The following is a 26,872-nucleotide window of genomic DNA, read 5'->3' as shown; positions in this document are numbered from 1 at the left end:
TTGAGGTTATTTCATAATTTCAGGGTCTGAATCATTCCAAACCCTTGCAAGAACGTTTTCTAAAGGAATAATCTTTCAAATCTCTGACACTATCACACAAATCAACAACAAAATAAATAAGCTAAACAAAAACAAAGGAGTGCCAACATAAGAAAATAACTTCTTATGAGTCAGAAAGTTAACTATAAAGTTGTTCTTTTGTGTGAGTCGTTCATCAAATTTTAAGCTTTAAGAAACAAACCATTCCCTTAAAAATCTCTAAAATACATCCAAAGTTGGTTTTACTTTAACGCTAGCACGTTCCCAAGATCTTAGGTTGGCACTACCATCTTCTTGTTGTTAGGCTTGTTCTGTTGTTCTCTATGAGAGTGTGTGTCTTGAACTTTCTTTGTGTGAAAAAACGATTTTTCAATAGTTGTGGATGTTTTAAAGCATAAAACTATGAATATTACTAAAATACAGTTGTACTGTAGTGCTTCGCATGTGTTGACATGCTTCTATATTGCAGTATTGAAAATATTTGTGCCAAAGCAACCCGGTCACTTAACCTCAACCTTGCCCTGGGCTGGACAACATTGGAAACCTCAGTGCTGTTCTCACCGAAGACTGCCGAGGACTTGAAAGATAAAAAGAATTTTGAATTGTGTTTTCAAATTGTGTAACAATTCATCTCTAAAAAAATGCAGTTTCAATCATTGGTTTTTATTTAAAAAAAAAAACTACTTAATGAGGCTGATATCGCTGTTAACTTTACGCTCATCTCAGCGTTACAAACATCTACATGACAGGTATGTACTGGTTTCCCAAATAATATTGTTTAAGAAGTAAATGAGATGGCCAAGTAAACGTAACCACTTTGAGGATGGACTGGGAAGGGAAGTTGCCACTGCTGTAAATATCGTGGGATCTTCAAATCCACCTCAACTAATGCGGTCAAAACTGAGACCGCATCAGTTTGGCACACACCGCAGGAGTAAATGAAGTCAATCTTCTCCGCATCAGTTAGTGCGGTCAAATTGATAGAAAATTACACCGCATCAGATTGTGCGGAATCCTCCGCATTTGTTTTCTCAGTGTATGAGTTTTCAAATTCCAACATTAATAAAAAACTGATTTTTTTCCCTTTTTTCAAACTTTTAGGTGTGTTTTAAAAAAAGTAGGGCTGATATCAAGATTCCGTCACTAAAATTTGTCGACAAGTCATCAATGAATAGAGTCCATGCAAGACGACTCATGTAGGTGTCAACCAGGAACGCAGGAAGTCTTTCTACGACAAATTTTTTTGTCGACTGAGCAAAGCTGTGAAGTTGAGCGTAGAAACCAACGACAACTGATCTCAATGTTATTTCCTTCCAAATGATAAAGAAACTACCCACTTAGCTTAAAGGTGTTGAACCTGTAGAATTTGAAACCTTCTATGCACATTTTTATCTATGAACTGTGAAAATACTATTTTTTGGAATTTTGGCGATTTTTTCACCAGGGTCCCCCCTTAAAGGGGAAAAAATATCAAAAAATGGAGACAATTTTGGAAGTGGATGAATCTGATAACTGTGATAGATAAATGATGCTGACACGGAAAATGAGACCAATTTGAAACAGGTAAATATTTGATTGCGACTTCAGTTTGTTTCTTATTCTGTCCCTTTTGATCTGTTGCCAGCCTGTCTTAAAATTATTTCTTTTTTTTTTTAAGGATGCGACATTAAAAAGAAAAATAAAGGGGCAAGATGCCCTGACAGCCAGAGCGGAGGAGCAGGCCAAAAAAATAAAGCTGAAGGTGGAAGCATGGAAATCGTAAGCTCAGCAGTCTCAGTCAGTTGGATGTCCATCCATGCTACTCTTGAACAGAAGGTGTCAGAAGAACTGTCAATAGTTCAGGACACACACACATACTTCAGAGACATACGTCTCTGGAAGAACCAATGAGGCTGTTGAGCCCTGATGTGTACCTACGCCTTAGGACACAGAAAACTACCCTCATAAATGATTCCCTTCAAGTAAATGGATTAAGCAAACCGACTGGCAGGCGTCCAGAACTGAAGACTGAGGCTTGTGTGTTCTTGTGCAAATAATCATTCACTTATTTGGATTGGGTTGACTTACGTCCGTGCCCAGTCTGCTCCCAAAAACGGTTGACCTTGTTGTAATGCGATAAAATTTTTATTCCTTGATATGTATTGACCTCAGATTGAAGTTACAAAAATTTTGGATGATGAGGGTATGGATTCACTTGAAGTTATCCAAAAAGTCTTTTCTATATGTCTATCCTTCTCATGGACCTGCGAACATTGAAGCCACCAATGTGGTTAAATGACCAGGTAAGCTCAGCAGTGCAAGGACAATGTGTCATAAGTTATTCTTCATTTTACAGCCAGTCTTTGAGTTCGATTCCCCACTCGCTTGGCTTTTAATGTCTCCACATGTGGTTTTAAAAAAAGGGTTGCGATGGCCTTCGCTGATGACAGGGGGTGGCAACGGCCTAGGGAGAGCGTGAAGCGATGCTCGCGCCGTCAGTGCAGAGGTTGTGCATTTGTTCCAGATTATGAAAACTAGACTGTGTTTTTCAAAACGCTTTGCACCGATGGAAAGGGCTTCAAATTTAGGGTGCATTAGGCTTATTGCTCTTCTCGAAACTACCCTCTGACGTTAGATTTAGGTGCAGTAAAAACACCGAAAAACACGTGAAATCATAAAATTTAGGAGAAACTCGAATGCGCCATGTTGATGTTAATGATTCCGCCCTTGTGTTCGGTTGAATTGGAAGTATCGGGCAGTCTACTAGGCCTAATGCACCTTAAATTTTGTGCTCTTTTGATCTGCGCAAAGCGTTTTGCATTCAACGGGCTAGATCTTCCAATCGAAGCAAAGTAAGTAACCCCTGCACCTTGCTCGCGCATGGCTTCACGCGCTTCCTAGGCCGTTGCCGCCCCCTGCTGATGAGCTGTTCCATGTCAGATCACTCATGACAAAATTTCCCGCTTAGCAGTGATTGACGTACATTTTCTGTAACAGTTTAATCTTTTGTTTCAGATGAGTGATAATGAAATTGGATGTCTTGGTCAAGCCGACCTTTAACCATCATTTGGTGACTTGACACTTTTACAGAAATGTTGTATGAAGAATATTTCAGAGACTACTCGAAGCGACTGAAGGCTTGAAGGCAAATGTAATTGATGAAGGTAATATTGAATTTGTCACTGATTTACCGAAGTCATTTGCCAACATGTATGATGGAACTATGGAGAAGATGAATTCTGCATTAGGCATTGACAAGCCGTATTCTGTTGTCTAGTATGACCAAGTGAAACTCACCAACATAGCAAAAATCCATAAAGATGGTGATGATGGGGTTTATTTATTTAATGTAGATTGTAATGATGAATTTACCTTTAACTTTGTGCTTTTATTGATGCAGATATTGACATGGCTTTTTACATGGTGAAGACAGTGGGGGAGATGTCTGCAAACTATCTTTCAGCTAGCGTGGAATACTCATCACTGAAAAGAAGTTGCACGAATGAGGGTCCCGCCATGAAAGTAGTGATGAAGGACTAGGTGATTGTTTCAGTTGCAAATGAAAACAGTTTACTTGTTTTTATTAATTTAAATCTTATTTGTTACAGTGTGGTTGGAGTTGCTGGAATCGTCTTTTGTTTATTGGGAGGGAGGGGGGGGGGGGCTTTAGTGAAATGTGTTTGGTTATGTTTTTGGAATTACGTATATGTATATTTTTGTTGAAACGTTGTAGAAAATACGCCCTTGTCCACAACATTCCTTTATATTAGTGCAGAATTTTGTTCAATAAAAAAACAAGCCAATTCCTCTCTACAAGGTAGCACAGTTTACATTAGGCTGTCTACTTGCACTAAGACACAAAATCCAGCAGCTCTTGGAATCTGCTTCCTTCAGCTCCGTTCTCAAAGTCCTGGACATCTTCGATAGTGTATGTAAGAAGCCGTCTATAGTTTTTTCTTAAACCATGGGTAGAGAACCCAACCCTTCCCACAGTGTGACTCGTCACTTCTCCGGCAGGTTTTACCTTCATTCTGATGTAGCTGTCAGGGTACACGTTTTGTGCATTAAGCTGGTAAGATTTACCGAGGGGTTACCCACTCGGTACTTGGGCGTACACACGATTCCGGATTCCCGCGATTTCTGAACAAATCTTGCAGAAAAGGAGAGGTATTTGAAGATCTTTCTTAGCGTTTGAGTGTTTTGTATCTATTACATATCCCTCTCTATTGAAACTGTTAAGATTTTCGATAACATTTTGAGCAAATTACGAACGATTCCCGGACTGAGTGTACACACGATTCCCGGAGTGGGTAACCCCTCGAGATTTACTCAATGCTTTGTCTCTCTTGGACACATAAAGCCTAATAGTTCTATCCCAAACTGTATATTCACCATTCTTCTTGAGAAGCCTTGGGCTTTGCTTGTTATTCTTTGTTTTCTTTCTTGAGTTAAAGAAGGCATTTCTGATTGTCTTCAGTAAGTGGGGTACGTCAGAGATACAATACAGGAGTCTGTCTGGAACGCGTTTGTTGACTGAGTCAAACAACACCTGACCGAGTAATAGTGGCTGGGGTTTGGAGTTTAATAAATGCTCTGTTTACAGGGCAACCAGTGGCTGGGGTTTTGAGTTTAATAAATGCTGTGTTTACAGGGCAACCAGTGGCTGGGGTTTTGAGTTTAATAAATGCTCTGTTTACAGGGAAACCATCACCTACGAAACCTATCACCTAATACCACTCTTGTCCAGCGCACCAAGTGCGTTCTCACGAGGTCGCTTCGTTTTGGAGTTTGGTCCAAGGGTACTCGGGATGGTTCACCGACCTGAAAAAGAGCAGGGTGTGGTCATGACGTATGACAAATTAAGGTTTAGGCTAGAAAGATGTTATTCTTTTCTTTAGAGGAGCAAGGTATTTTTGTCGCCACGATTAAAACCATTTCGGTTTCTTTCAGTAAATGAAACAAGGTTGTTTTCAGCCACAGGACGTTTAGTGCAGGATGTTTGGAAGGGGTGGCCCGGACCTAGCGTAAACTACCAGCTACAATGGTAGGTGTAGTGCTCCTCTTTCAGAAGCGGAATGCCGCGATCTAAAATTCGATGAGCGCCGCACGGTCGTGTACCTCAGCCCAAGTCGCAAGTGACACGATCTGATTTTATATCTCCTCCATAGTGACAATGACCAATGACCCACCCGCCGATGTTTTTCATGATGAACAGCTTGCCGTCAATGCCCTTGTCCAGGGAATCCAAACTGGCGACGTCCTCGTCGTCGAGGCTGAAGTCCAAAATCTGACAACAGACCAGTAAGGATAAAAAAGATAGTGCCTCTGACCACTTCGGTGCTGTTGGCACACTGCTCAATGTTCACTTCAGCACAGTACACTACAAACCAAACTGTCTACTTAATACTCACTTCCATATGCGTGTTTGCAAGTACTCACTTACAAAAGCATGCTTCGCCAAGTACGCTGCAGGAAATAACCACAACAAAAGTACACAAATTTCTGGCAAATTTTTTATCAGGAATTTAGTGTACTTTTCAAGTACAACAATTGTTGTACAAAGTACAATGGAGCCGGCATGATGGGTGCTGTGCCATCCAGGGCTCGTTGTGGTTTGTACAATTCTCGCTGTACTTTCTACAATCCCTGTTGTACTTTTATTGTACAGTTTTTGTTGTACTTTTGTTGTACTATCCACACTTTTTTTTTTTGCAGTGTACGCACTTCCAAAAACGTGCTTGGCCAAGTACCCTTATAAGGGTACTATGGTAAACGCCTATGCTTAGCATGGAGTTGTATGGAGCCAAGCATGCGTTTGCAAGTGTGTACTTGGCCAAACATGCGTTTGTAAGTGTGTACTTGCCACGCATGCATTTGTAAGTGTGTACTTAGTAGACAGTTAGGTTTGTAGTGTGCACACACGTACGTCAATGTTCTGGCGAACTCGAGCGGGGGTGGAGCTCTTGGGAATGACGGCGATGCCCTTCTGCAGGATGTGTCGCAGCAGCACCTGTGCGGCGGTCTTGCGATGCTTCTTGGCGATCTCCAGGACCTCGGGGACGTTCAACAGATCGGGAAGCTCCTTCCTGAACATACAATTCGTGTTCCCGGTAGATTCTTACTTTAATTTCGATTGCGGGGAGAAGCCGTGTCGGCCAATCCAAGTGTGAGACAGTCTCACACTATTTGGTGCAAACCCCTGTGTCTCACGCTTACAAGCGTGAACCACGTTTGTCCCACGCTTGCAAGTGTGACACACCATTTGTCTCACACCAACATGTGTTAAACACGGTTTAGCATGCACTTACTAGTGCATACATGCCATGTACACGCAAACTGAAGCATGCATCTAGTGCATGCTGCATATGGATAGGGGATAGGGAGTTGCCTGCATCAGGAAGCGTGTACATGGCATGTATGCACTAGTAAGTACATGCTTGGCAGGCATGCGCTAGCTAAAGCGTGCTTGCAGGCATGCTCCAGTTACAGCATACAATGTACTCTCTTCGATTTGTAGAGTATCTGTGGTTCACTTTGGTTCAATGCCACAGGACCTATGCTTGCAAGTGTGAGACAAGACGTGTCTCACACGACGTGTAGGTGTGAGACAAATGGTGTCTCTCACTTGCAAGCGTGGGACAAACGGGGCTCACGCTTGTAAGCGTGAGACACAATGGTTCGTACTAAATAGTTTGAGACTGTCTCACACTTGAATTTGAAGTGCGTATGGTGCGATATCTCAGTACATTGCACCACACGTGCTATATTCACAGCGTTCAGAATCCCAGTGTACACTAGTGATTCATCCCTCGACCTCGCTCACCCCGAGAGCTTGATGAGCCACTTGGAGCCGGGGCTGCCGATGGGCGAGAACGCCGTCACCGTTATGCTGTTCTTCTTGCAGAACTCGACGAGGGGCTTCTGCTGATGGAACAGGTGGAGCTCGACCTGCAGGTTGGCCGGCGGCACCGCGCTGTGCTTCACGAGGCGCTCGATCTGGCTCTCGTTGAAGTTGGACACGCCCAGGGCCCTGGCCCGGCCGGCCTCCTTCTCGGCCACCATGGCGTCCCAGATGGCCCGGTGGTCCGTGGAGGGGTCGGTGTCGTTGGGCCCGATGGCGACGATCGAGACCCCTTTGAACAGAGACAGTCGAAGCGGCACTTTTGAATCTCAAATATAAAGTTTCAAATGATTACGAATCGAATGAGCTCTGAGAATCCAAACTGAATGGGTGAGTATAGAATGTCATTGATTTTGGGCGCGTACTAATGACGCAACACACATACAATCAACCGTCATGGAATGCCAGTCAGCATTCTCATGGTGAAAGATGGTAATGGATCTGGTCATTCTCCTGGCTATGCATGTGTTTTAAACGAGAAGCAGACTACAGTCGAAGAACTGCTCCAGACATTTAGGGAAGCAGTCACCGATAAAGTGGCAGACAGAATTAAGACTAGGATGCATCAGAAATAAATGCCTGCAAGAAAGTGTTTCCTAATGCAAAAGGGTATTTGTGTTTGCTTCAGACTCTTGGTGGAAAAGAAGCATCTATGAGGGAGGGACTCCTGGTTCAACTCGCAGTAAACAACTTGAAGTTTGCAGAGACGGATGAAACATTCGCAAAAGCAGAGATCGAATTGATGGAGTGTGCCTCACCGGTTGTCCAGTCCACAGGCCTGGTCCTCCAGAGCGATTCTCACGTTACGGGGTAGTTTCGTTTCTTCTGACTCCTGTGCCCAAACGAGCGCAGATATCGACATGGGGTTTGTTTCTGATGTTAGGGAGGGCCATTGCCCACTAAACGCACACATTTCGAAAAGTTCACGTCCGTTGGATTGGTCTACGTAGCGTTTGGAATACCCTAAATGTAACTTCCGTGATTGTCCAAAGAGAACATACTCGAACTTTCCGCCCCCAGTGTGGCGGTGTGGTTCGAAAATGCTGCCAACTGTCGATGGGGATTCGAAGCTTGGCATGTCTCGACCTAATTTCAACCGAAGACCAACACGCCAGACTTCTTTCAAAGGTACTTATGCTGCAACGAAAAATGTCCTCCGTGTATTCAATTTCACTACACTAATTTCGAAAAGGCAGCTCTGGACTTCTCCCCAAGCCAAACTTTAAACTTTCCATGACACAAGCCATCAAAGTGGAGTCCCTGGGATATAATTGCATGGGTCACGGAAATCTAAGATGCTGTACACGGTCTCAAAGCGGGCTAGAGCATTATAAAATGGCGTGTATCAACAATTACCTGTAACTTCCGTGGCACCCTTTACCCAATGTTGCAGCAGTACCAGGTGAAAAAAATTTCCGCTGAAATGTCGGGCTTAGAGTATCATTTGACTCTGGAACGACATTTAAGCCACAGCAAGCCCGAGTCAGCCGTTAAAGCCGATTTTCACACTTTGTAACTTCCGTGATAACGTAATTTCCGTGATCAAAACACCCACTAAAACGTGTGGGAATACCTTATGGCTCATGTTTTTAGGAAGGTAGTACAAGGTCTTTACTATAAATACCATTGCCATAACTCTAGTATCATCCAGGACCCCAATAATCAGAAAAACTTAATTGGATATTTTTCACTTTCGGCAAATCAGAGACGCCAAAACTACCCCGAAACGTGAGAATCGCTCTCCAGGAACCGTAAAGACTCCGTGGAATTAAGGCAACAGCACCACAGAGTGGAAAATCACTATCGTGTAATCAAGTTGGTATGTGCTCTCCCTCATATTTCCGTCAACCGGGGTAACTTGAGACAGCAAGGGTAACTTGAGACACACTGAGAATCCAAACGCTCTGAGTATAGCGTCAATTGGTGCAATGCAAAAGCATTGCACATGAAGTGCAATGCCTCCCATTTCCCATGCATTAGGATAGGGCCTTTTCGGGAAGCATTGCACCAAAGGTGCAATATGGCTGTGGCATTGCACGTATGGTGCAATATCACAGCGCATTGCACCATACGTGCTATACTCATAGCGTTTGGAATCTCAGTGCACTCCTGCTTTTCCACAGCTGCCACCTGGCTCGGCACATTCGGAGGTCCAAACTGCCACTGAAATTCGAGGGGTGAGATATCTGACCGATTTTCGGTGATACAAAAAGTATGACCGAAAAACGGTCATACTTGAACACTGAAATTCAAAGGGTGAGACATCTGTCCGATTTTCGGTCATACACAAATGTATGACCGAAAAACGGTCATACTTAAATGTATGACCGAAAAACGGTCATACTTAAATGTATGACCGAAAAACGGTCATACTTAAATGTATGACCGAAAAACGGTCATACTTAAATGTATGACCGAAAAACGGTCATACTTAAATGTATGACCAAAAAAAGGTCAGACATCAGCGAGACTGTCTATTGTTTAGCTTGGGGATATATCAGCCTTTACCCGTGATACACTATAAAGTATGACCGTTTTTCGGTCATACATCGAAGTATGACCGTTTTTCGGTCATACATCGAAGTATGACCGTTTTTCGGTCATACATCGAAGTATGACCGTTTTTTCGGTCATACATCGAAGTATGACCGTTTTTCGGTCGTACATTTCAGTAAGACCGTTTGAGCGGTCAAAAGTATGACCTTTCTATTTTCAGTGAATGTGTGACCAAAATAAGGTGAGACATCAGCGAGACTGGCTATTGTTTAGCTTGGGGATATATCAGCCTTTACCCGTGATACACTAAAGTATGACCGTTTTTCGGCCATATATCGAAGAATGACCTTTTTTCGGTCTTACATTTCAGTATGACCCTTTTTCGGTCGTACATTTCAGTAAGACCGTTTAAGGGGTCAAAAAACTCACCTTTCTATTTTCAGTGGCCCTAGCACTTTTCTTCTTGTGTATGTTGCTGTACTTTTTCAGAAATGGTGATTCACACAAAAGATAAGATGACATTGATGTTATGTGGTTTAAAAAGAAGGGACCCCAAACTAAGGCACCTGTCACTGGAGCTGAAAGAATTGTGTCGATGGCGAAACCTTTCGTGCCTCGCAGCCACAACGATAAATACACAGTTGCCTTACAGACAGCCAAAGAGCTTGAACTACACCTAGGACGTTCTGGAGACAGGTGAAGCAAGAGACGATTCAAGAGGTCGACATAAGCCCAAACATGCTCTGCCAGAAATTGCAAGAGAAGCCGTCATAAAGCACATTAAGTCCTTTCCTGCCTATGTGTCACACTACTGCAGAAATCAAACAAGTTCCGTGTCAGCAACATGTGGCACGCAACAGTAATTATCAGGAAAGGTTGTACGTATTGAAAGAAACCCCTTTTCCAAGTGGGCTGAAGGCAAAGAGGCGTCACTGGTTGAAAATGTTACAGGTACAATTCTTTATTATTATTCACTCTGTATGGAAATATTACTTCAACCTTTTTCAATGTTTTTTACGAATTATTGCAGAGTCAAGAGGACCGCGCCGACGTCGGGCCGAGTCCCGGAGGACAAGAGGATTGCGTCGGCCAGAGTTCAGGACGCCGCGAGCATGCTGCCAGAGGCGATGAAACTAACAAAATTAAAACTACCTCTGTTTACATTGACACCGTAAATGATAGCATGCCTGATGATAGCACTACAGGTGGAAAGACAGTGGCTGAAGACAGCTCTCAAGCTGGAAAGTGTGTCTGAGGACGGTACAAAATCTAGAAAGACAGTGTCTGAAGACGGCACAAATGCTGAAAAGAGTGTGTTTTAGGACAGTACAAATTCTTGTAAGACAGTGCCTGAAGACAGCACTAAAAAGCTGGAAAGAGTCTTTGGAGACAGCACAAAATCTAGAAAGACAGTGCCTGAAGTCAGTACTTCAGATGGAAAGACACAAAATGGACTCCACTATAAGACTGCTGAAGACACTTTAGACTGGCCGAGCTTGTTAGCGAAGCCCGTTACTCCAGTGGGGTTTAGAAACTTTTTCTGTCTGCGTGTGTGTGTGTGAGTGCGTGCGTGTGTGCGCTTCTCCTCCTGAACGGCTCAGCCGATCTGGCTGAGATTTTGCAGGGTCATAAAGTATGTCCTTGGCTCACCGCACACACCAAAATTCAGCATTCTATCTGAATCCGTTAGATCATAACAGCCAAAAAACACGTAAAAATCGGCATAAAATAAATGTTCCTTACATATGTTGACATGTTAACACTGAGATTCCAAACGCTATGAGTATAGCACGTATGGTGCAATGCGCTGTGATATTGCACCATACGTGCAATGCCACAGCCATATTGCACCTTTGGTGCAATGCTTCCCGAAAAGGCCCTATCCTAATGCATGGGAAATGGGAGGCATTGCACTTCATGTGCAATGCTTTTGCATTGCACCAATTGACGCTATACTCATAGCGTTTGGATTCTCAGTGAAGTTTTACATCATTACATACGTTTCGGGGGGGTGCTGAAAATGAAAATGGAACCCATTTCAACATATGGCCCAGGTTCCATGCCTAATGGGAGAAAAGTTAGCCAGAATTTTAGGGGAGTCAAAACAAAAGTGTCATTCAGTTTGACCAACGAACCAACCAGGTCGACCCCGTGCTTGAAAGGTAAAAAGTTGGAACCTAATGCTGCTTTGACGTTCGATCAGGTCTCTTTGAGTGGCGCGGTGTCACGAGAGAGTCTGCCGAAGGGCAGGCCAGCGCCGCAGGCCAAGGTAAGGGAGAGTGGGGTAATTCCGGACACTTCGATTTTCACTGGGTTTGAGTGAAGCTAACTCAAAAGCCCGCCTAACAGAGGAAGATAATCAGTTTAAAAGGAGAATTCCAAATCGCCAAAGTATAGTAGGTCAAACCGTTTGCCTGTGGTCGCTTCACGAAATTTGAGTACCATCAAAAATAGGCAAAAGCTGCATCTTTCCCTCGTATTTCCATGTACTTATCGTACCTTACCGTCAAGTTCAGTCCCATGACTAAAATTTTATCATATTATATGGTCATTGGACTTTACTTTGGCGTTTCGGGAGTGCTCGTATGGCTCGCCGTTTTCTTACAGTTGAACATCAAAGGCTTTCACTACCTGTGGGGTAAATCCGGACAATAAGGGTTATTTTCTTCAATTTCCCGCATAATGTTAAGGTAGTGGGTTCAAAATTGTGGACATGCATCCCCACCGTTCAGAAGGATAAAGAAAGAACGAAAAATAGCATTGCAGCTATGTTTAAGAGCTTTACTCAAGACAGTGTTGCGAGGGGTGAATCACTCGGCGTTCTGGTGTACACATGAGTACATGAGTACGGGTGAGTACACCTTGCTTTACTCATAAATTTCACAATTTTAAACGTTTTAAGGCTTTATTTAGCGTTTTTAACGGCAGTCGACGTTAAATCAGTCGAAAAACTAGAGAATTTCAGCTTTTTCAAACTTGTGAGTACACTGAGTACGGTCAAATTTGTACACATGAGTACACTAGTAATTCACCCCTCGCAGTGTTGTCAATTTAGGGGTTTTGATAGAAATTATTCCTTATAATATGCTTTGAGTAATAATCAAACACTTCAGTTCGCAGCAAATGTCCTTGAACGCCTTCTAAAAGCATGCCTCACATCAAAACAAGCGAAAGTAAGCTCGAGTAGTGTCAAATTTTAAGGTCGTCCGGCATTGCCCCATAGGTCGTCCGGAATTACCCCAGGCTGGGGCAATTCCGGACACGTGCAGGGCTTTTGTTAGGCGCCTATATCTCCCTAACCGTTGCTGAGATTTGGCTTTCATGTATACCATTTAGAAGGTAAAGGTCCATACTTTACTCTCCTGTCATAACATTTAACCCAAGAAGCATATTCAAGCTCAAAGACCAAAAAGAAAAAAAGCGTCCGGAATTACCCCACTCTCCCTTAGGTGTAAGCGCGCGTACACCTACCTTGTATTCTAATATTACTTCTTTGTTGATGAGTAAAAATTTTCTGACAATGTCAGACAGATTAAAGGGAGTTCTTTTACCTACAAAACCGTGCGACAACGAAAAACCAAGAAAACAACACTGTTATTCAAGGAACGTGACGTCACGTTCCTTTGAATGTGAAAACTGTCACGTTCCTTTAAACGTGACAAGTCACGCTCAAAGGAACGTGACAGGCTTGGTTCATTTGTCATATTAATTTAAGCGTGACACTAGCCAGCTGGAAAGCAGTCACGTTTCTTTCAACGAGACAAATGCAATGCTCATTTTGACGAGACAATTGTAATCAAATTGGGCGGCAAAGGCTAGACTCATCAGAGAAACCGTTCACGAGAACAGCAGTCTTCATGGCTTACATAAAAACTGAGCGGTGAAACTTACCACCAGCATGTTGGTAAGTTCAAATCATTTCCGCCCAACTCCGCTCTCACATGGACTGGTTTCAAATTTTAGTTCAAAGCCACCATCACTTCATACCCAGTCTTTTGTTTAAAATGTACTAACCTTACTAGGTACTCTGGGCAGCCCCTCTGAATCAATTTTTGGACAGGGTGACTGCTTCCGATGGTATCCAATGTTGAAAGCAAACCAAGTCACCTTCATAATGTGTCTGCCACTACAGAAAGCAATGTTTTGGTTTGCTTTCAACATTGGATACCATCAGAAGCAGTCACCCTGTCCAAAAATTGATTCAGAGGGGCTGCCCAGAGTACCTAGTAAGGTTAGTACATTTGAAATGAAAGACTGGGTATGAAGTGGCTTTGAACTAAAATTTGAAACCAGTCCATGTGAGAGCGGAGTTGGGCGGAAATGATTTGAACTTACCAACATGCTGGTGGTAAGTTTCACCGCTCAGTTTTTATGTAAGCCATGAAGACTGCTGTTCTCGTGAACGGTTTCTCTGATGAGTCTAGCCTTTGCCGCCCAATTTGATTACAATTGTCTCGTCAAAATGAGCATTGCATTTGTCTCGTTGAAAGAAACGTGACTGCTTTCCAGCTGGCTAGTGTCACGCTTAAATTAATATGACAAATGAACCAAGCCTGTCACGTTCCTTTGAGCGTGACTTGTCACGTTTAAAGGAACGTGACAGTTTTCACATTCAAAGGAACGTGACGTCACGTTCCTTGAATAACAGTGAACACTTTTAGTGCGGATTTCCTCAATAGGTCTTCACTGATAAAAATTTTGTCGTAACTTAGCGACACATTTATCGCTAAATTTTTTAGCGACAAGATTTGTTGTGGAACAAATAGCTTGTTAAACCGTAGTCGTATTGGAACCAAGGGAAAATTTCACAACAACTAACTTGTAATAACGCACCAACAGTAACACATCATCCACAAGTATTGAAAGTCCCAAGGAAATTTTGGAATGTCTGCGACAATATTCATAGAGTACTTTTGTCGCTAAATTTATTTTGCATGGTTTTTTTTAACAATAGTAATTTTCCTATGACTTAGAAGAACAAAATAGATGGTTATTCATAATATACTTTAATTGAGCAGATAATTGCAAAAGATGTTGTTTCCACACAAATTGTATTGTAATGAGTGATAACAAGAATTTTGTTCTTCAACGACAAAATGTTACTAGACTCAACGACATTTGTTTCGCTATGGTTCATGATGAAATTCTATGTTTTGGAACGACTAAATTTTCACTCATCTGATTGTTTCTGTGCAACCATTTTTTAACAGTGTTCGGAGAAGAAATCGAGAAGAACAAAGTATGCGAAATGTGTAAGAATGAGCGTCTGCGTCGCCGTTCTGCCGCTTCCGCAGAGTTGTATTCTCAAGTCCGGCGTTCCTTCTTCTTGATTTCCTCTCAAGTTCCGGTTCCGGTTCCCAAGTACCCTATTCTGTAAGAAAACGGCGAGCCATGCGACCACCCGTGATTCAACTAAAATTTCAGCATTCACACTACCATTGTATGACTCGCGGTTCACGCCGAACGGCATGTGGATGAGGTACATGTCCACGTAGTCGAGCTGCAGCCTGCTCAGCGACTGGTTCAGCAGGTCTGGCACGTCCGCTGCCCGCATGGCGTACACTGGCAACTGCAACAATGCCCATCATCATAGCCAACATTTGTAAATTCTAATGGTGCACTGTCAAACCGTGTGGAGAACTTCTACACGTCCTGGTGCGCAGTAAGTTGCCACCATTTGAGTTCTGAGTTTCCAGTGTACACACTTATGGTGTGAATTAGCTCACAGAGCCCGTATCTCTTGTGCATGGTGCAGACGTCATGAACTGCACATGTGCACCAGTAGCGTGGACATTACAAACTCTGCACTTTTAAGTGTGGAGCGAGGGGGTAAACACTCCGGTGAACCTTGTATACAGACTACCCCCTGTTACGGGGTATTACACTTGTATTACGCACGTATTACGCCTCGTTTTCATTGAAAAATGACATTTTTTGATACTTTGTCATTTTTCAATGTTCTCCCACCACCGAGGGGTAAACACTTGAGTAATACCCTGTACACAAATGTCGGTCCCAAAATGTAATGCTATTACCCGACATTTGTGTACAGGGTATTACTCAAGTGTTTACCCCTCGGTGTGGAGGGAGAACGAAGATTCCACACATCGCGTTTGAGGTTAGGAGTACAACACTCAGGAGGCCTCACCTTGGTGGAGATGAACAGGTCCTCGCGTTTCACCTTGCCCTCCGAGAGCCACCGCTTCAGCACCTTGCCGATCAGGTGCTCGTTGTTGTAAATGGTGGCAGTGTCGATGTGGCGGTACCCCGCCTCCAGCGCCGCGTCCAACGCCTGCTCCAGCTCCCGGTCACCTGTCACCTGGAAAGCAATTCCCGGCTACACTGTAAAAAAAAACAAATCTCTGGAGTAAACGAAGGTACCTCCAGAAAAATGTTCCTGGAAAGATCTTCAGTAGCCCAACTTCACGAGGATTCATCCGGATTCATTGTAAATACACGTAGATACCTTTAGCAGCTTTTCCCCAAAGATAATTCGTAAATGCTCAGTCCTTACAGTAAAAGAAGTATTTAGAGCACACTTGAAGTGATTGGACTCCCATGACGAGCTTGCAGGCATTTTTACGTACCTGCCAAGTCCCCAGCCCCACCAAGGGCATGGAGCCTCCAGAGCTGAGCGCCACCGCAGGTACATCGCTGGCTCGTAGCGCCGCGCTTGAACGAACATGTGAAAAGGACGGGCAGGAAGAAAAGGCAAATAAAGTATTAAGCTAACAAAACCAGATCCAACGGGAAAACTGCTTGACAGCCCAAACCAAGTGATTCGGTAATCTGACATTGCCCAAACTTTTTGAGAGGAGGGAAAGGAAGGCTATAAATTGTGTGACATTCGTCCACAACAGCGGATGTATACAGTGGGATTCCCTACGAAGATACGTTGTTCTGTCGGATCACGTCATTGACGTGGTCGACATATAAATGTCCAAAAATGCTGTAAAATTGCTTAAAAGCGCATACTCAAACAGACCACATTTTTCGTCGCAAAGCGCGGTAGGCAATTGATGCGGAAAGAAAATAAAATAACAGCAAGATTATTATTTTTACCTGTACCTGGACTTTTTTGATGCTCCTAAATCCTGAAAGTCACTAAAAGTACTTCGTGGTAAGATTTTAACACCGGTCACAGATTGGGTAATCATTGCGGGGTAGAACGAAGCGTTCTAGGCGTCATTTCGGACAAGCAATCCGATTTTGCAGGCAGAAAGAACGTATGTGAACTCTAAATCCATGTGTTTGGTTAAAAATAACGCCTGAAAAGAAATATTTTTGTTTTGGAGTTTGGTTACAGCGATAAAACTTCACGTCAATTCTTACAAATCTAGGGGCAACATTTGGGTTTGTGGACGGAGGAAGTCTTGCAAAAGGTACATAAATCTCAGGACTACACAGAAATGACGGTTTCCACTTTTCCCAGCGCCATTGCTATTCAGGCGGCGTACAAAAACTTATAATCCTTTTTCTATCAAACCCACGCATCAGATAGGTAGAAGTCAATGTTGAACTAAAACCCTCAGGAAAGTACCTAAAGAACACTAGAAAAACAGGAATTTTGTTTGGTTTGTCCTATCATCAAACGGGCACCGGAGGGCACAGTAGCCTCACAAAAGCAAATTTCCAATCTTCGTCAAAATGTGTGAAAATTTGTCAAAAAGAACGAAAATTGCCTAAAGAATGAAGCGTGCATACGTCGGCCCAAAAACTTTGGGGCCTTTCTCCGAGCCATAAAGACTACCTGTGGCCAAAAATATGAAGAAAACCGTGATTGATCGTGAACCAAGAGCGGACCTCAGAGGCCAAAGTTTGTACCATGTACGTATAGGATCAGCGAACTCACCTGTGGGCAGCCAGCACCGTCAAAGCGGCAAACAGACCCAGAGACTTCATCCTACATTGTTGGTCACAGACAGAACAAGACGCATCAGTCCAAGGACTCGCCAAAAAGCATCTCGAACCATGAACGTGTCGATGGTTCTATTGATTTGTATTTCTCGTCCTTGAACTCTTCTCGTACCGAGATGTTATTACAATATTTCGGCGTAGAGGAGGAAATCCAACACTCACCATCCAACACTCACCCCACCGAAAATCAAATAGCAATACATCTCACTCACTGAGGGGTGAGACGAAACTGTCGAAAAGAGTCATAAGGGAGGGTGGGGCACCATGACCACCCCCGTCGCTCTCGGGAACTACTTTGCCGACGGCAACCACCGGTCGACCGGACTTTCGAGAGAATAGAATTCTTACTAATTTCAGCCAGAGCCTTACCTTCTAGCTTCAAGGGTACGACCATAGCACCTCGCCAAAATTTTTGTTACAGCGTTTTGGCTAAATTGGGCCTTTTTCAAATCTGAGATATTTTTTCTCACTCTCACATTTGAGGAGATAAGTTCGATGTCTTAGGTTTTTCTCAAAATGTCGGCTCTCCGGCAAAATATCCAACATCACATTTAATTCTAAGTAGCTGTTTGCTTGCTCGGGGAGCCTTAGAGTCGTAAACTGCATTGTGGGGAGCCATGACCACTTTTTAGTGGGGCCGCCTCTGGATCCGCCACTGTCCACCATCGTCCAGGCCGTCACCCTACGCATCATTCTGCCACTCCGCGCAGGAGGTTAACTGCTCTGCGTGGACTTCCAGAAGCTGCGACAGTGAGCACTGCTCCGCCCTGTAGGCCTCCATGCAGGCCGTTGGAGTCCCGGAGTAGTCCACCGATTTGATCTAGCTGTCTCAGGGTGCTCCGTTCTGCACCGTGCGAGACTGAAAAGGAGTTCACTATCTGCGCTGCGGGACCCACCCTATCTCCGTTTCGGGCTGCTCACGAACTTCCAGGAGGCCCTCTCCACTGGTTGTACTTGTCCGAGACGCGTATGCGCGCTGCGGTGCGGCTTTCCCAGACGTCGTTGTGGTGTGTCTGCAGTACCCCATCGCCCTCCATGGCACCTTCGTCGGCGCGGGTACCGTCGCGTTCCGGAGTGGTCCCTCTTTCAGGCTCTTGGCTGTGTGGCAGTGCCGGTTCGGAGCTCCCTGGCGTGCTGCAGATGTTTCATTTCCCCCTGCGGCCCCGACCGGGGACAATCAAGCCTCCACTGCTCTTCTCCTCTACCGTGTCTCTGCCGCCATCCGCGAAGTTTCCCCGTGATCGGCCGTGCACTCACCTCCTGGGCCAGCGTCAACGGGACGCGGAGTCGTGGGGGGCCGCCGGCTGGAGGGATATTTCCTCTGAAAGAGACTCGTGGACAACGGCGCCGCTTCATCAGCTTCAGCAGCCCCGCCTCAGTGCAGTTCGTCGCATCTGCGGCGCAGTCCCGCAATGAAGAGGTTCGACAACTACGTGAGGAGCAGGACTGGCGCCATGCTACACCGCAATGCATCCTCCACTGTCTCCACAACACTCAAGGGTCCAAAAAAACGAACCTCACTTTCCTCCTGGGATGGGGCATACTTCCACGGAGGTTGCCCCATACCCCCCCCGTAGAGGGTGGCTGCCTCAGACAAGACACAGCCTGCATTTGAGGTTTGCAGTCTGAGTTCTGTGTTTGTTGTAGTTGCTTACTCGAACGCTAAAGGTCTGCTGAGGCCTAACAGCGCCGATGACGATGACCATGACCATACATATTTGAGTGTTTTTTCTCATATTTTGGCCTTATAATGATTTCTTTTCGTCGAAAATTTGCTGTTTGCTTCTGAAATTGTATAAAGGTTGAATAATTGCTGCAGAATAGATAGTTTTATCACAAATCGTGAATCACCAGGATGATTAATGATGGTTCTGAAACTGAGACTTGAAATGGTAGTTTCTCTTGCACTAAATGAGCTCCAAACCTCAAAAGTTGGCCGCGAAGGCGATCCGTGGCTACTTTGCACCAAGATGGCTATGGCATTATGAGAAACAGCATTTAGGGGTAGGTTGGGTAAGAAAAGTACACTCCAGGCTCGGGTAAGAAAAGTACACCCGATATATCTCTGAACTGAAACTACACTGAACCATCACGTTAGTGGTTTTAGAAAGATTGGTCATCACGCTGACCAAAAATAAATTTAGCCCAGTTCTACATATAATATTTAGAATCAAACTGCACGTTTGAAAAAAAAACATTAAAAATAACTTTGAAAATCTTTTTTTTTAAATGTTTGTACACTGTTAAAAAAAGTGCTGTAAATTAACAGCACTTATGCTGTTAAGTTTGATAGCAACACGACTTGTTTTATTACAAGCATGTTGTAGCCCTCGGTGCTGTTTTCTGACAGTTCGATTGTAATAAAACAATACTTCTTGAAGGTCTTCGAAGATGTCTTCCCAACATTTGTGTTGATTTCATCGTGCTGTTATTAAACAAGACCCTTGTAACCTGACAACAATACATGTTTTAAGATTGCAAAAGGCTGTTTCTAAACATGAAACCTGTTCAACGACAGCACAACTGTTTTGAATCACGATTACATTATTGTCACTTGACAAGGAAGTTGTTATGAAACGAAAGTGCTGTTTCTGGATGGGTTTCCCGTTCAGATACAAAACAATACGGTTGTTATTTAACAGCATTACTGTAGGTGATTGTGTTGAAATATTACAGTGAATTTTTAACAGTGTACTTTGAAGTACAGCTTCCTGCAGAATCAGCCGACAGTGCAATGTAAGGTACCACCTTATAGCTTAGACCATCATCTTTGAAAAACAGTGCCGATCGATGCTCTTAGGCTTTAACACAATTTTTTTAAGTGTAAAAATGAAATGGGGAAGAAAAGTACAGTCGGCTGGGGAAGAAAAGTACAGGCATTGGGGAAGAAAAAAAAACCCCCCCTAAAAACTAAAAGCGGGATGAAAATTTTAATTGATCACGGAAATAGATTTGAATAGGCGAGATAAGCAAAAATGTCAACACAAGTTATAGAATTTGACTAGAAATAAACAAGTTATTGGGCATTTACGTGAAAAGGGGAAAAAAGTACAAAAATGCTGTACCCACTTATCTCTGAGAAAAGGCATTTTTGGGCCTTCTGTGATGAGTCCATGTAGAATCAGAACCAATTGACCGATTTTGACAAAACTTGAACTAATGGCAAGTGAAAACTCTCCACTTGATGAGTAAACCTGTGTTGGGCCCAAAATTGGTGGTCTCCTGGTTCGAAATCGCAATTCTTTTCGTTGTACTTTTCTTCCCCGGTGGTGTACTTTTCTTACCCTTTTCGAGTAGTTCCGAAATCACATACATTTAGGCATGATGTACGTAATGTACGGAACTATAATCTATGAACAGTGATCCATTTCATTAGGAAGGCATACAAGCTTACGGGAGCAGAATAGTTGAATCCTCATTTGGAACTTCTGCACAGTGCAAAGTACGCGTTTTGTACTTTTCTTCTCCAACCTACCCCTAATTCACTTGTTTGCAGTGTAGTAACCACGATAATTTTCTTAAAATTTACCAAATTGAAATCTGCATACGAATTTGGATTCGTCTAAGCAAGTCAAACATAAAATAGTAAAAAATGTCATAGCTTTGGATGTGAAAATTTGGGAAAACCTTAGAGCGTTAACTGTTTTAAACCGTGCATTTTAAAGGGATCTTAGAACGTTTAAAACTTCGAAGGTTTTTACAGTGTTTTTTAGTTAAGTTGACTGGCCTGATGGTAAGGACAGCGATATAAACAATTTCAATGAGAATACTGGTAGAAAGTACACTTTTTTGGGCCAAAAAATTACTATGGTCATGGTGCCCCACGGGGTGGTCATGGTACCCCATAGGTGGGGCGCCATGACCACTTTGCGTTTTATTTTCCAAAGTGTTCTGTGAGCCTGCCGTGCATTGCAGGCAAGTTCCAATGGGTGGAAGAGGTGTCCAATGAATCCTCTCATGCTGGAAACTTAACTTTTCGAACCACACGGTGGAGTAGATAGAAGCCCAAAAAAAAGTGGTCATGGTTCCCCACCCTCCCTTATTACTTGAAATGCTTCACCGAAAAAACGATCGTACCCTAATATAACCCGGGAACAAAAAAACTCGTACACAAATGTGTCACCGAAAAAAAGGCCGTATACAAATGTATCAGCGAAAAAAGGGTGACACTGCCGCAGGAGTTCAAGGGTCAATCTCGCTGATGTCTGACCTTTGTTCGGTGATGCACCCTATGCGTGATACATTCGTGTACGACCATTTTTTCGGAGATAGTTTTTGTATCGGGGAAAATTGGTGGTACATGTCTCATCCTTTAAAATTTTGTTGCCCCCCCCCCCCCGCTAAAATAAAGGCTTTTGAAAATATCTGGGGACACCCTTCGCTTTTCAGGCCAGTCCAGAGGCGGATCTCTCTTTTGGTGTCCGTCCACTTACCTCGTAAAATGTGACAGCGGAGCGCAGAGGCGTCTCGTGAGGTGCATGTCGTGGCGTTACGAAAGGCGTCCGGAGCTCGACTGAAACGCATTGCGGGAGCCTGTTGATGTGTCGGAGAACGACTGGGGAACCGGTACAAAGCGTGAAATACAGCACTGCACTGCATATTATTCTAGACGACGGAGACAGAGCGTCGCTATCGAAGTCGCTACCATTTTCATCGCGCTCGGTTCCACGTGATGACAGGCGTCGCTGGACTATTACTCTCCGCACATTTTTGGCCGAGGGACCCAAACTTCGAATAAGGGCTAGAGCTCTCATTGCGACGTTGACGAGGGTGCTGATACCAAAGTTGAGTGACCTCTGCTCAGGCGCCGCCCACAACACATCAGAAAACAATAAGGCAAATAAATGTAGTCTCGACGAGCGAGCATTTTAATTCGTGTGGCGATCGCTGGCAAATACACTGCAAGAAAAAGTGTGGATAGTACAACAAAAACTGTTCCATAAAAGTACAGCAGGGATTGTAGGAAGTACAACGAGAATTGTACAAACCACAACGAGCCCTGGACTGCACGGCACTCGTCATGCCGGTTCCATTGTACTTTGTACAACAATATTCTCCGTAGGCTCTTACAGTATTTTCCGTAGGACCGCACAGTATTCTCCGTAGGACCTTACAGTGATTTCCGTAGGACTATACAGTCTTCCAGGTCCTACGGAGAAGACTGTGCGGACTTACAGAGAATACTGTGCGGCCCTACGGAGAATACTGTAAGATCCTACGGAGAATATTGATAAGAGGGCTACGGAGAATCCTGGCAAAAAAATTAACAGAATTTTCCGTACCTTTTTGCCACAGTGAAGAAAAGTACAGGCATTGGGGAAGAAAAAAACACCCTCTAAGAAACTAAAAGCGGGATGAAAATTGAATTGATCACGGAAATAGATTTGAATAGGCGAGATAAGCAAAAAATGTCAACACAAGTTATAGAATTAGACTAGAAATAAACAAGTTATTGGGCATTTACGTGAAAAGGGGAAGAAAAGTACAAAAATGCTGTACCCACTTATCTCTGAGAAAAGGCATTTTGGACCTTCTGTGATGAGTCCATGTAGAATCAGAACCAATTGACCGATTTTGACAAAACTTGAACTAATGGCAAGTGAAAGCTCTCCACTTGATGAGTGAACCTGTGTTGAGCCAAGATTGGTGGTCTCCTGGTTCGAAATCACAATTCTTTTCGTTGTACTTTTCTTCCCCGGTGGTGTACTTTTCTTACCCTTTTCGAGGAGTTCCGAAATCACATACATTTAGGCATGATGTACGTAATGTACGGAACTATAATCTATGAACAGTGATCCATTTCATTAGGAAGGCATTGGACTACAAGCTCACGAGAGCAGAATAGTTGAATCCTCATTTGGAACTTCTGCACAGTGCAAAGTACGCGTTTTGTACTTTTCTTCCCCAACCTACCCCTAATTCACTTGTTTGCAGTGTAGTAACCACGATAATTTATTTAAAATTTACCAAATTGAAATCTGCATACGAATTTGGATTCGTCTAAGCAAGTCAAACATAAAATAGTAAAACATGTCATAGCTTTGGATGTGAAATTGGAAAGCCTTAGAGCGTTAACTGTTTTAAACCGTGCATTTTAAGGCATCTTAGAACGTTTAAAACTTCGAAGGTTTTTACAGTGTTTTTGGCTGAGCGATAGCGAAGCCTGTTACTCCAGTGGGGTTGAAAAACTTTTCCTGTCTGTCTGTCGGTCTGTCTGTGTGTCTGTCTGTCTGTGTGTCCGCACTACTCCTCCTGAACGGCTCGGCCGATCTCAATGAGATTTTGCACACTTTTTGGGTATGTCCTTAGCTCGGCACACGCGAAATTTCACTATCCTAGCTCAACTGGTTCAGTTTTTATAGCCGAAAAACACCTAAAAAATGGCGAAAAATCGAGTTTTTTCCAGGCTGGTCACCTCTGTCTTGAAGGAGGGGGGGTCTGGGGGGGCGGAGCCCCCCAGCCTCGACAAGTTAAACAGTAACAAGGGTCAAAATCGTGTTATCTGTAGATGAAGCAACTCTATCTAGAATGGAGGGGGGTCTGGAGCCCCCAGCATGCAACAAGGTAAAAGTAACCGACGATGGACAAGCCAATGCCTGCCGAAGGCAGGCTAGCGCCGCAGGCACGGTGCCGCAGGCCAAGGTAGGTACGCCAGGCGCGGATTGGAGGAACAGGCAGCGAGACATCGCGAAGCCTGATACGACAAGACGCGGTCTGGCGTAAACCTACCTTGTTTAGTTAAGTTGACTGGCCTGATGGTAAGGACAGCGATATAAACAATTTCAATGAGAATACTGGTAGAAAGTACACTTTTTTGGGCCAAAAAATTACTATGGTCATGGTGCCCCACGGGGTGGTCATGGTACCCCATAGGTGGGGCGCCATGACCACTTTGCGTTTTATTTTCCAAAGTGTTCTGTGAGCCTGCCGTGCATTGCAGACAAGTTCCAATGGGTGGAAGAGGTGTCCAATGAATCCTCTCATGCTGGAAACTTAACTTTTCGAACCACACGGTGGAGTAGATAAAAGTCCAAAAAAAAAGTGGTCATGGTTCCCCACCCTGCCTTATTACTTGAAATGCTTCACCGAAAAAACGATCGTACCCTAATATAACAGCAACAAAAAAGCTCGTACACAAATGTGTCACCGAAAAAGAGGCCGTATACAAATGTATCAGCGAAAAAGGGTGACACTGCCGCAGGAGTTCAAGGGTCAATCTCGCTGATGTCTGACCTTTGTTCGGTGATGCACCCTATGCGACCTATTAACCGTGATACATTCGTGTACGACCATTTTTTCGGAGATAGTTTTTGTATCGGGGAAAATTGGTGGTACATGTCTCATCCTTTAAATTTCGTTGCCCCCCCCCCCCCCGCTAAAATAAAGGCTTTTGAAAATATCTGGGGACACCCTTCGCTTTTCAGGCCAGTCACAGAGGCGGATCTCTCTTTTGGTGTCCGTCCACTTACCTCGTAAAGTGTGACAGCGGAGCGCAGAGGCGTCTCGTGAGGTGCATGTCGTGGCGTTACGAAAGGCGTCCGGAGCTCGACTGAAACGCATTGCGGGAGCCTGTGTGATGTGTCGGAGAACGACTGGGGGAACCGGTACACGCGTGAAATACAGCACTGCACTGCATATTATTCTAGACGACGGAGACAGAGCGTCGCTATCGAAGTCGCTACCATTTTCATCGCGCTCGGTTCCACGTGATGACAGGCGTCGCTGGACTATTACTCTCCGCACATTTTTGGCCGAGGGACCCAAACTTCGAATAAGGGCTAGAGCTCTCATTGCGACGTTGACGAGGGTGCTGATACCAAAGTTGAGTGACCTCTGCTCAGGCGCCGCCCACGACACATCAGAAAACAATAAGGCAAATAAATGTAGTCTCGACGAGCGAGCATTTTAATTCGTGTGGCGATCGCTGGCAAATACACTGCAAGAAAAAGTGTGGATAGTACAACAAAAGTACAACAAAAACTGTTCCATAAAAGTACAACAGGGATTGTAGAAAGTACAACGAGAATTGTACAAACCACAACGAGCCCTGGACTGCACGGCACTCGTCATGCCGGTTCCATTGTACTTTGTACAACAATTGTTGTACTTGTTGGCTGAGCGATAGCGAAGCCTGTTACTCCAGTGGGGTTGAAAAATTTTTCCTGTCTGTCTGTGTGTCTGTCTGTGTGTGTACACTACTCCTCCTGAACGGCTCGGCCGATCTGGCTGAGATTTTGCAGGCTTATGAGGTATGTCCTTGGCTCGGCACACGCGAAATTTCACCATCCTAGCTCAAGTGGTTCAGTTTTTATAGCCGAAAAACACCTAAAAAACGGCGAAAAATCGAGTTTTCTGCAGGCAGATCACTTCTGTCTTGAAGAAAGGGGTGTCTGGGGGGCGGAGCTCCCCAACCTCGACAAGTTAAAAAGTTACAAGGGTCAAGATCGTGTTATCTGTAGATTAAGCAACTCTTTCTAGAATTAAGGGGGGTCTGGGGGGCGGAGCCCCACAGCATGCAACACGTAAGAAGTAACCGACGATGGACAAGCCAATGCCTGCCGAAGGCAGGCTAGCGCCGCAGGCCAAGGTAGGTACGCCAGGCGCGGATTGGAGGAACAGGCCGCGAGACATCGCGAAGCCTGTTACGACAAGACGCGGTCTGGCGTAAACCTACCTTGTAAAGTACACTAAATTCCTGATTAAAAAATTGCCAGAAATTTGAGTACTTTTGTTGTGGTTATTTCCTGCAGTGTATGTCTGTCGGAGAGGCTAGCGCTGCCGCGGCCCAAGGTCGGCATGGACGCAAGGCGCGGATAGGCGGTACTGGTGCAGCATTGCCAAGACTGTTTACGTCAAGACGCCGTCTCCCGTACACTGCATAGTCTATATTTAGCTACGTGAGATAGGTTTTTTTGTCAATTATTTGCATTGAGAATCCTAAACTGTAGGAGTTGCGTTCGTGACCCCCGCGTCTTTCCCGTGTGCATTGGCTCTATTGGAAGCTGGGCCCCCCGTCGAGAGAAGGGAACCCCTGCTTAAAGCGCTACTTTCGTGACCCCGAACCGTATACGCTCTGCTAACTCCACCATGTGCTCAGCACACTCTGTTCAGCGTGTATACTCATAAGTACACTCCAACGAGAGTGCGCCTACATGAGTACACTCTGACGAGAGCGTGCTCAGATCCTGGAAATATACGCAGTTTAATACACGCTCGTGGGAGTGTGCTCGTGAGCACACGCTGAAGAAAGTGTACTCGTCAGTACACGCTGAAGAGAGTGTACTCGTGAGTACACGCTGAAGAGAGTGCAGTGCACTGAGTACACTGTTGAGTTTGGAGAGTGATTTCCTTATTTTTTTGTTACCTTGTAATTCATTATGAAAACTGTTAAACTGGGTAAAGCCTTCGGCAAACGCCTACTCCCGTACTGTGAAAAACAAACCATCTAAATAAAAGTCCTTTTTAAAGTAAATTTGCATCTTTTTGGGCCCCTGCACACTAAACTTCTGACGGATTCATCTATCTGTATTACGGACATTT

The 26,872-nt window shown here is 44.2% G+C and overlaps 1 protein-coding gene across 2 annotated transcripts; it reads right to left on the bottom strand.

The window, feature by feature from the left end:
- Window positions 1–4,614: 4,614 nt before the first annotated feature.
- LOC117640162 (aldo-keto reductase family 1 member B7-like) lies at window positions 4,615–24,910 on the bottom strand. Of its 2 annotated transcripts, none has more exons than XM_034376442.1 (9): window positions 24,802–24,910; window positions 17,268–17,318; window positions 16,003–16,087; window positions 15,564–15,734; window positions 14,852–14,984; window positions 6,842–7,151; window positions 5,945–6,104; window positions 5,208–5,305; window positions 4,615–4,839 (listed from the first exon to the last, which is right to left on the bottom strand). In XM_034376442.1, exons 1-9 carry the CDS (start codon window positions 24,846–24,848, stop codon window positions 4,782–4,784), a joined length of 1,113 nt encoding a protein of 370 aa, XP_034232333.1. In that variant the 5' UTR covers window positions 24,849–24,910; the 3' UTR covers window positions 4,615–4,781. The 2 variants fall into 2 exon arrangements, with proteins under 2 accessions (XP_034232333.1, XP_034232334.1); XM_034376443.1 differs by lacking the exon at window positions 24,802–24,910 and adding an exon at window positions 21,766–21,893.
- Window positions 24,911–26,872: the final 1,962 nt, after the last annotated feature.

Source organism: Thrips palmi, unplaced genomic scaffold, assembly GCF_012932325.1.
Source record: "Thrips palmi isolate BJ-2018 unplaced genomic scaffold, TpBJ-2018v1 HiC_scaffold_12, whole genome shotgun sequence".
NCBI classification, from domain to species: domain Eukaryota; kingdom Metazoa; phylum Arthropoda; class Insecta; order Thysanoptera; family Thripidae; genus Thrips; species Thrips palmi.
The sequence above is the reverse complement of the archived record's forward strand: the minus strand, read 5'-3'. Positions and strand labels throughout refer to the sequence as shown.

Excerpts from the sequence above, each read along its gene's own strand:
- LOC117640162 (XM_034376442.1), bottom strand. The coding sequence starts at position 24,848 with ATGCACCTCACGAGACGCCTCTGCGCTCCGCTGTCACACTTTACGAG. Across the intron at positions 14,985-15,563 it reads ACCTGTTCATCTCCACCAAG|TTGCCAGTGTACGCCATGCG; the intron begins GTGAGGCCTCCT and ends GCATTGTTGCAG. Across the intron at positions 5,306-5,944 it reads GAGTTCGCCAGAACATTGAC|ATTTTGGACTTCAGCCTCGA; the intron begins GTACGTGTGTGC and ends GTCTGTTGTCAG.